The following is a 10,733-nucleotide window of genomic DNA, read 5'->3' on the forward strand; positions in this document are numbered from 1 at the left end:
GAAAGGAGGGAAAATAAAAAACTGTTGGGGACCACATATAAAGTGAAGCAGATTAGTGTACTTAAAACAAGTTAGTAAGAGTAAAATGGTAAAAGTATAAGGCAAAAATTACTAAATAAGGGAAAAAAACATTGTTGCATCTATTTTGAAACACCCAAAAATGTACAATGTGGCATCTATTTTGAAACGGAGGAAGTATTAGAAAAGTACACAGTACGATGAATCAAATAATACCATATATAACTCTATTTTTCATACATATATGAAATTAAAGAAGCTCAAAATTGTCATATGAATAATGCGCACACAAACAAGTTACAGGGAAACAATTTTTTAAAAATTGCATTTTAAACTTAGTAGTGGAAAAGTCAAGGGTCATAGATGCTAGTCTTTAGGTCGTACAAAGAAAGAAGAGAGAAATTATTTAATAGAATGTTGAAGCATCACACATGTGACCTCCTCATTCCCGGAGGAGTGATAAAACGCTAGCAGCTAGCGTTTTATTTTGTCTATAGGAGGACTAAACTGCAAAGGAAATTGTGGGAAGGAGTTTGGCTGATGAAAAGCGAAAAAGCATGAAATGACAGAAAAGAGGAAAAAGCAGATGACAGAAAAGAGGACAGGAAGGACAGCGGGAAAAGTTGGACAGAGAAAAGGGAAGTGTAAAGAAAAAAAAAAATCTAAGATTAAAAAGACCCGTTAGAAAACAAAAAAAGAGTCAAAACTTTCCAAAAAAAATCTGTAAAAACTGAGAGGAAGAAAAAAGAGAGGAAAAGACGAAAAAAAATATCTGAGAAGAAGGTTCGATGGGTGAGGATATTGAATTCAGCACACCAAATGATGAACAGGTAAAACAATTATAATTTTTTTTGTTTCTATCCCACATTGTTTTAATAAAATGGCTAAGAAATCAGGAAAAAAAAGTAATAAATATGTTTAAAGTAATTTTAAGAATTTGGTAAATAGTTCATATTTAAAGAAGACAATGAGGGGAGAAACCTGTATGTAAATAGTTTGTTAAATAGTATATAATTTATAGGAAAAATCAGAAAGAAGTATAAATATGTAAAAAGTGAGTGTAGTAATAAATATGTCTTCCTAAATGAAGAGAATGTTTACATAAATTGCAGGTTTGATCATAGAATTTATGGCTGGCTCACCTCACCTGGCTGCATAGAAATACCCAGTTGGTCAGAAAATTATAGTTGCAAAGGGATAAATTTATTGCGCCATATTAATGTTTAGATATTGTCTTTTAAAGAAAGTTTAATAAAACATTAATAGCAAACCAAACGAGCATTGTTAGTTATCTACAAACACTAGTTGGATATGCTAAACACTTGTAGGATACCAAACAACAAACAGTTGACTTAAAATAAAATAAAAAACATGGTTCAGTGTTAAAATAGTGTGTTTTTGGAAAAAAAATGAAACTAACTAACTTGAAGATATGTTGTCAAACAATTGACTTGAAGAATGTGTTTTAGTTAGAGAATATTAATATCTGATCTGACCAATATGTTTGTCTAATTGAAGATAATTAATATATGTGATTGTATTAGCAGCGAAGAAGTAGAAGAGTTGACTTTGATTTGAATGAGGAAGTGCCTGACATATTTTTGGAGGAGGAGTCAGGACAGTTAGTTGAATTGTGCAACGAGGATAACATTGTTGAGGAATGTGTAAGTGGATCATTTACATCAAATAATACATCAAATAATAAGGTTGATGTTCCTAATGTTGGCATGGTATTTGGTACATGGGATGAGATTGACGAATGCTTTGTGAAATACGGGAAACAAGAGGGTTTTGGTGTTCGTAGGGTAGGTGGTGGTAGTAGTATGCAAAAGAAAGAGAAGGTGAAGGTTATGCGTAATTATACGTGGAGATGTGAGTGTGAAGGTGAACCAGACGGGAAGCGAACGGTGGATGGTAAGCGGTTAACAGTTGGGAAAAAGGGTGTGGACGTATCTAGTAGGAAGACGAAGAAGTGCAATTGTCCTGTGATGATATATGCTAGTGTAAATGAAGAAGGGTTATGGGAAATAAGGAAAGCAATATTACAACATGAAAATCATAATCCTACACCTAGCAAGGTTAGAAACATAAGCAAATTTCGACAAGAAGAAGTTAGTTGTGCTGTGCGGAGGAAGTTGTTTAATGATAAAGCTGCTGGAGTGAGTATATCTCAAATACACAAATCCATTGCTACGGATAGGAATGGACTCGAGAATATGCCAATAACTGAGAGGGACTTGCGTAACATAGTAGCAAAGGAGCGTAGATTGAAATTTAAGGGCGGAGATGCTAATGCCATGTTGAGTTATTTTGACAGAATGACAGATGATAACCAACAATTCTTTCACATGCATCGTTTAGATGATGAAGGTCACATGAAAGATGTATTGTGGGTTGATGCGAGAAGTCGTGCAGCGTATGAGTATTTTGGGGACGTTGTATGTTTTGACGCTACTTACCTTACTAATGATTATGCACTTCCTTTTGCTAATTTTGTGGGAGTAAATCACCATGATCAAAGTATATTACTAGGATGTGCTTTAGTATCTCACGAAGATGCGGAAACTTATACTTGGGTCTTTAGTACTTGGGTGAAGTGTATGGGTGGTAAAGCGCCTAATTGTTTTCTTACCGATCAAGATGCTGCAATGAGGAAGGCGTTGGTGAATGCTATGCCCGGCACTAGCCACCGTTGGTGTTTATGGCACATTCTTATGAAGTTTGGTAAGAAGCTGGGTAAGTACGCGCTTTATAAGGAGTTCAAAAGGGTACTTCTTGATGCCATATATGACAGTGTTTCAGCTGAAGAATATGAAGTTGAATGGTGTGCTGCAATATCAAAATACGGACTCGGGGAAGATAAGTGGCTTGAAGGTGATTATATACTAATGATTATCATAGCATGTTAATCACATTTTATTTAGCATAGCATTATACATAGCAGTAGCATGTTATACATAGCCTTACATAGCATCTGGTAGTGTATATGATTATTCAACATTATTGCCTTTATTGGTGGTTAGATGCTGGTAGTGTATATCAATATTTAATTGTAGTGGAGGAGTAAGTAGATAATTGTTGTTAAAGTATTATTGATTAATTTTGTGTTAATTTAGGTTTGTATAAGGAGAGGATGATGTGGGCTCCGGCATATATGAGGCACATGTTTTGGGCTGGTATGAAGACGACGCAACGTTCAGAAAGTATTAATAGTTTTTTTGACGGTTATGTGCATAGGAATACGAAGCTGTGTGATTTTGCAGAACAATACTGCAATGCTATGGAGAGTACGGCAAATTCTGAGAAAGTAGCAGACGCAAATAGTATTAGGTACGTAAGACAACTTGCTACTGATTGTAAAGCGGAGCCTGTGTTCCAAAAATTATACACAGATGGTAAGTTTAAGGAAGTGCAAGCGGAGTGTCTCAAAATGTTGTACGTCCATTGGAGAGGGGTTCAAAAATTAACATACAATATAGAGGAGCACACATTTGCAGATAGAATATGGGTTATATGCAAGGATACTAAGAAGGAGGTACCTACGAATAAGAGAATGAACTATCGGGTGAAAATTGACGTAGGTACGGTCTTGGCATGTTGTGAATGTAAGATGTTTGAGTGTCATGGTATTTTGTGTAGGCACATCATTAATTTGTATGATGTTTTGAACATAAAAGAAATTCCTTCACAATACATCCTTGATTGGTGGGAAGGATGTCATTCGAAAACATACGATGATAAAAGTGGCGTATCATGATCCCTCCAAAACTGAAGAGGTAATGTGTTATGATAAAATGATGGTCCTATTCGACCCAATTTGCTTGAAGGCGGCTTATTGTGGTGAAGTTGATCTAGTAGTCGATGCACTTAAGGTTCTTGATGATCGCATAAATGAGAGGAAGGCATTGAAGATGACTAGTAATGGACCAAAAGAAGGCACTCCTTCATCTGTGGGTAATAATACAATTAGACAGGATGTTACTCCTGGTTCGGTAAACATGAAGGAGGGCGTCAAGGACCCCCCGGAAGGCACGTAAAGGATCGCGCTCAGTTCGATTCCCTTCATGCATCGAGAAGGGGCAAGGATCCAAAAAACAGAAGAAAGGGAACAAAGATGGCAAGGTATTGACTATTTATTTCAATCTTGCTAACTTGTTATGCATGTGTTGAAATTTGGAGGGGTATATAGATTAATTGGATTTATATTTGTCATTGTTTTTTAGGTTGATGATGATGAAGAAGCCTGCAATTCAGAGAGCGATGACGATGAATGTCATGAATTAGGGGGACAGGTTAATATATGGTCAGGGTCGATTTAATACCAATTGTTTGTATTATCCTTGAAGACAATAGAAGCTTCTTTAGAAAGAGTCGCAACTTGAATGCAAGTTAGCTGGCATAACTTGTGTGATTGAATATTTTAGATCATCTTAAAAATCAAGTAAAGCCCAACATTATGTGGAACTCAATATATTAAACTAACATAGCCTAATAAAGCAGTAAATCAGCTTCAATTTAACTCCGTTAGCCCAATAATTAACTCTGTGACTCAACTAACATTACAAAAATTAAAATTGAGCCCAAATATCATACATGCAACACTTAGATTAAGTTTCTTTGACTAATGTGACTTAGAATAATTAGCTAAATGTAGTAATTGGGCTTGCTTCACAACTCTCAGGCATTTTACAAGACATTTCAGATTATTTAATCAGAATATTACTTAATCACATTGCAGATTTGCATAAAAGATAAGTTATCCAAAACAACATTGTAATTGGTATTTTACAAGACAATTTAAATTAAGACAATTGTTTAGGTGGGAAAATAGTTCCAAAATATAATAATTACATGTTAAAAGGAAGGTAACATCAGGCAAAAAAATGACGAAGTCTTGCGGGTTGTACGCGCGTACATGTATGAAGACTCCGCATTCGTCAAGTGCTGCAAAAGACAAGCAAATCACGAAATATAAATCAACCCTGTCACATATGTATAATTTACGACACATTACATATGAAACCATTTAGAACGTCAACATATCAAACCACTTACAACTTCAACATATCAAACCACTTACAACTTCAACATATCAACCCAAGTATAACTTGAACATATCAAACCATTTATAACTTCAACATAGCAAACCACAACTACATAGTTAATTTCCAATGACACAAAAACAATTACATCACCATAAACAATTTGAACATTTACTTATTTTCCAAAGACCAATATCAATCAAAACACAACTGCGAATTTCAATGAAAACACAACGAAATAAACGAATCACAACATACATGGAAGATTACATAATAGTACACCAACAAGCAACATAACAGTAAACCAAGAAACACAGTTAAACATCTTAATTAATGAGAAGATTACATATATTAACGAAACTGAGTTTTAGAAAGTACTACATGGAAGTAAGCTAAGCGCACACCTCATGGAGAATTGTTGTCATATGGGTTGTCGAAATCGTAGGAATCGCTATCATCTTCTTCATGTTCGCAAAGACAGTAATCTCTATCCTCTTCTTCCTCTTCGTAATTAGAGTACTGGACATCTTCATACACCTCCAGAGGGTGTAAATTTCCATCCTCATCCTCAACAAACATTTCATGGGATTTCAAACCTTGCGCATAATAACTACCGTTCCCAAAGAACATGCCCGCCCATGGCAAGGTTTTATCTTCGATACAAGGTTCTTTTAACAAAATGAACGAATCATCATATATTTTTTTTTCCCTTTTGCCCTGTCATGGGCGTTTCACTAATTTTTGATTTCCCTCTCCCTTGTTCAGTGGGTTCTGTAATTTTAATCCCTTTTGGTTCACTAATTTTAATCCCTCTTGCTTCTAACAATCTTTTACGAAATGATCTTGTTATTGGGTATGGACGGTTATAAGGTGGTGCATGGGACTTGAAATGTTGATCCTTTGTTTTATCCATCTTCTCGAAACTCCAATCTAGGAAGACTTGAAATGTTGCATGAATTTGCATGTTGACATCATACCTGTTTGGAAGATGAGCAACATCAGCCTTTCCATCTCGCATCATGGCCAAAGTTCTGTATTCCTTGTTATCATTATCGTCCATAGTCGGGTAACGAACCAATTCCCTCACGTGTTCAGGCCTGAGCTTGGTTAGACCAAAGAATTCATGGTGCCAGAAATAGTTCCAATTGTTTGGGAACATCTCCGGGCATTTAAGTGGGGATGGAGTTGCATAAATATTAAGGTCGTGATGTTCAACAAAACTCCATCCATTAGGTAGGAAAAAATTTGAGTGGTTGTTTGCCATTGAATATTTTGTTGTGGGAGGTTGGGGGGGGGGGGGTTGGAGGTTGGGGGTATGATAGTTTTTGTGTGTTGGGGTGACTTAGTTAGGGTTTAAGTATAAGTGTTTGGAAGTATGGGTTACAACTATTAAAAATAAGTGTGCGAAAATAAAAAAAGTGTTATTGAATCAACAAACAAGTTTATTTGAATTGATTAACAAGTGTATGTGTAATACAAATAACTGAAAATGTGAATAACAAACAAGTTTATTTCAATAAGTAACAAGTTTATTTGAATATCAAACAAGTGTAATTGAACAAGAAACAAGTGTCCTTTAAGGAAGAACTTCATTTGAATAAGAAAGAAGAGTATTTCAATAAAAAACAAGTAGTTTTGAATAAAATTATTTGAATCAAACACAAGTATATATTTCAATTCAAAACAAGTAATTTGGAATAGTAAACGTGTTTCTGAATAAGAAACAAGTGTAATTGGGAAAAAAACAAGTAGTTTTGCATTAGAAACAAGTGTACTTGATTAAGAAACAAGTATAAATGAACATAAACAACTGTATGTCATATAAAAATAACAGTTGTCTTCGAAATACAAACTACTGTGTTAAATAACAAAACTAGTGTTATAAATTCAGAAACAAGTGTATTTAATTAACAAACAAGTGTTCTAAATTCAGGAAAAAAAGTATTTTTTAAAGAAACATGAATAAAGTCAGACAATGGCATTTCGATTTTTGAAATAAACATCAACATTACTAAAACAATATAGTTTCTATTGTCATTACATGAACATTAGATCTTTAGTAAAACAATAGTGTTTCGGTGTCGTGATGATGTCTATATTTCAATTTTAGAAAAACATTAGAGTTTCTAATGTGATCACATCTCTATTTAAAACAATAGAGTTTCTAATAGATCTTTAGTAAAACAATAGTGTTTCGGTGTCGTGATGATGTATATATTTGAAATTTCCAAAAACCTTATTCTTTTTATTGTGATCACATCTCTATTTAAAACAATAGAGTTTCTATTGTGATCACATATATATTTCAACATTACTAGAACAATAGACTATCGATTGTCATCACTACTACTTCAATAAACCTAATGCTATGTTTGGATAGCAAGATTTCATTTCAAATTCTGAAATTGGATGAAATCTATTGTTTGGATGGTATGGAATTTGAAATTATGGAATTTGTCCAAATTCAATTAGTAAACACTTGCTTAGTCTAAATGTTCAAAAACACTTGTTTAGTCTAAAAGATGCTTGTTCTGCATGTAAGAGAACTGGTACTTTAGTCATAGACACTTGTTTCTTGTTAAATAAGTGTTGTCTCTGAACACTTATCATCCCACTGATATCATCATACCATACATTGGTTTCTCATTCATATACACTTGTTTTATACTACAAAACGCAGGCATTTTAATAGAGTACACCAGTCATGGAAATTAAAATTTCATTAGAGTACGCTTGTAATTCAAATAAATTAAAGTAGAGTACAATTGTAATTCAAATAAATTCATTGGTCACAATAACGTACTAAGTTAAAAACTTAAAACACATAAATAATATGAACTTTTAAAAGTATATGATTCTACTCATCCTTCGAATCTAATTCCAATTCTTCAACAATTTTGCCAATAATTTCCTCAAGCTTATAAGTTGCCTTACCCATGTTGGTTATTTTACGTATAGTGGGGAGTGGGTATTTTCCTTCTTTCTCAAATTCCTCCAATTTCGCCACTGATGTGTAGATACTATCTCGATATTCGGCTAATTGCTCTAATAAATCTATAGAAGCACTCACTACATCTCTGACATCTTTAAAAAATGCTGGATCCATTGATAAAATAGGCAAAAGATATAATTTATAAGAAAAGGAAATGAAAGCGGTGTTGTTTTTGAAATTTGAATTAAAATGTGAGAATTATAGCTATTTGTAGGCAATATATGCAGTGAATGTTGACTTCGTCAACGGTCAATAAATATCCAGCTACAATATTGTACGCAACACTATGCCACGGTTTGAATGTCGTGTTCTTTTGAAAACAAGAACTTGTTTAATTTCACACAACACATGTTAGTTAAGGGAATATACATCTGCCTTGTTATAGTAGACTTGTTTCTTATGTCGCTGACCATGTGTTTGTTGCAACAGTTAACATGTATCCTAATGAAAAACACTTGTTTTGGATGATATTACACATGTTTTTTAATAAAGAATATGTGTTGCGTGTTAACCGAGGACTTCCTCATACACACCCTAATTTTGTATGTGAAAGTAAGTTTCAACGGTAATATTTAAATGTATTGTTACACTTGTACAATATTTCAACGGTAATATTTCAAAATTTATTAATGGACTCTTCTTGAAACCTATATATTTTGGATAATTGTAGTATATAGTTTGTAATTTTGGGGTTCCAAAGCGCCTATGGCACGCGAACACTCACATTCATCTGGTTCTCAGTCAACCTTACTCACGAAGGGAAGTCCACGAATTAAATGCAATCACAATTTGGATGCTGTTCTTCGAGTAACAAAATATGGTCCAAACTACGGGAAAAAGTTCCATGGATGTTCAATGTGGCCGGTAAGTTGTTAAAATTAAACCCGCGATTTATTTAATTTTTTTTTGTTTAATAGTCAAACATATAATGCAGGAAAAAGATTGCGGGTTTTTCCGGTGGGATTCAGAGGTCGTCGACTCCGGTGCCATGACAGACAAAAGGGCAGCTATATTGCTCGAAATTGAAGTCGAACGGGCAAATCATACGAAGAAAATTGCAAAACTGAAGAAAGAGAGAGATCGTTTGAAGGAGGAAGTGAGAGATCTGAAAATTGCAGTTCATGATATGAAGACCGCCGATAAAACGAAAACAAGGAAGGACGCCATTAAATCTTGTGTTATTTTGGGCCTAATATGCGTTATTGTAGGTTTAATGTACTCCAGTTCCAAGTAATTTATATTTCGGTTTATCTGAACCACTGTGTTTAAGACAATTATACCCTTTACAATTAATTGCAGCTGACATCAGGTTGTGTGTTTACTTAATATATCAACCACAATATTCAATATACAACAAATAAGTGATAGTGTTAAATTAATGACATGGACATTAAATGCTACTAACCAATTGTGCCTATAAAACTAATGTAATGTTAGTGTCACACAATTCTCATACAATCACAAATTATACTCAACGAAAAAATGTCTCAAGATAGTATGTCTGAAGATAGCATGTCCGAAGGTAGCCAGGAGAATTCAAACGATGTTGCAGCCATTGAAAGTGGCTCTTCTGGGAGTGAGGTCTCAAAGAGTACAGTAGAAGAAGGTCGGGCAGATGCTATAACCTGCAACTTCACCGTGAAGGGTGGTCGCGTTGATGACCTTGGGGCAGTGTACGATATATGCGTAACGAAAAAATTTAGTGTTGTTTATGTCGATTACGCAAGGAGAGCGGGGGTCGAAGTGGGGGATTTGTTCTTGGAGTATAGGTCAAAGTACTTGAGCCCAATTGCCACACCATTGAAGGTGAATATGCGAGATAATGACGTGGTTCTCGCATATTTGAGGGTCAGTAATATTTTCAGGTGAAAAATACAACTCATTAAACAATAAAATTTAGTGTCTACTCTAGTTTATAAAATAATTGTTTTTTTTAATATGTACATGGTAGGGATTTTGTTGATGTGTCCGTTACCCCACGACTTGTGGCTACGTCGCACTGGGTGGTGTTCACAATTCAAGATTTACGAACGAACCCTAATATTGAAAAAATTAGGGTTCAGAAAGAGTCGTTTGTTGGAACATTCATGGATGAGTGGGCCGAAAATCGACGATACGATATTGAAGAAGTTCACATGTGGTTGGATGCAACTCCATTGAACCCAAACATGCGAGTTAAGAAGGCAAAAATTTATGATGGGGCAGTCATATATGCCCAAGTAATGCATAGGCCACAAGTTTAGCATTTACGATGTAACCTTTATGGTACGTTAAAGTTATTTTGAATGCCTAAAGTTATTTTGAATGCATTCCCATAAGTGCATGATTAATATTCCCCCCAACATGAAAGGGTTATGGGAATGTACCAATTACTATATATGTTTTATTAGGAAAGTGTAATGGGAATGAAATTATTAGTTACGTAATAGTAGTAATGTCTTAAGTTTGGTTACGAAATGAATAGTCACGTTTTTAAGATAGCTCTAAGTGCAATCTCTCCACTTCGCATATCACATGTAATTGGATGGGCATTAAATGATTATGTAAGTGAAATTACGAACACAACTTATAAATCCATGAAGACAATTTTATAAATTAAAAACACAATCTATAACTGATATTCAACTTATACACAACTTTAAAACACAATTTATAACTTACACAATTAAGGAACACAATTT

General features: G+C 34.3%; 1 protein-coding gene across 1 annotated transcript; it reads left to right on the forward strand.

The window, feature by feature from the left end:
* The first annotated feature begins 806 nt into the window (after positions 1–806).
* On the forward strand, positions 807–4,337 carry LOC104908124 (protein FAR-RED IMPAIRED RESPONSE 1-like). Its single transcript, XM_057393352.1, has 6 exons — positions 807–848; positions 1,563–2,892; positions 3,135–3,194; positions 3,282–3,553; positions 3,846–4,010; positions 4,242–4,337. Exons 1-6 carry the CDS (start codon positions 807–809, stop codon positions 4,335–4,337), a joined length of 1,965 nt encoding a protein of 654 aa, XP_057249335.1.
* The last annotated feature ends 6,396 nt before the right edge of the window (positions 4,338–10,733 follow it).

Source organism: Beta vulgaris, chromosome 3, assembly GCF_026745355.1.
Source record: "Beta vulgaris subsp. vulgaris cultivar EL10 chromosome 3, EL10.2, whole genome shotgun sequence".
Lineage (NCBI taxonomy): Eukaryota > Viridiplantae > Streptophyta > Magnoliopsida > Caryophyllales > Amaranthaceae > Beta > Beta vulgaris.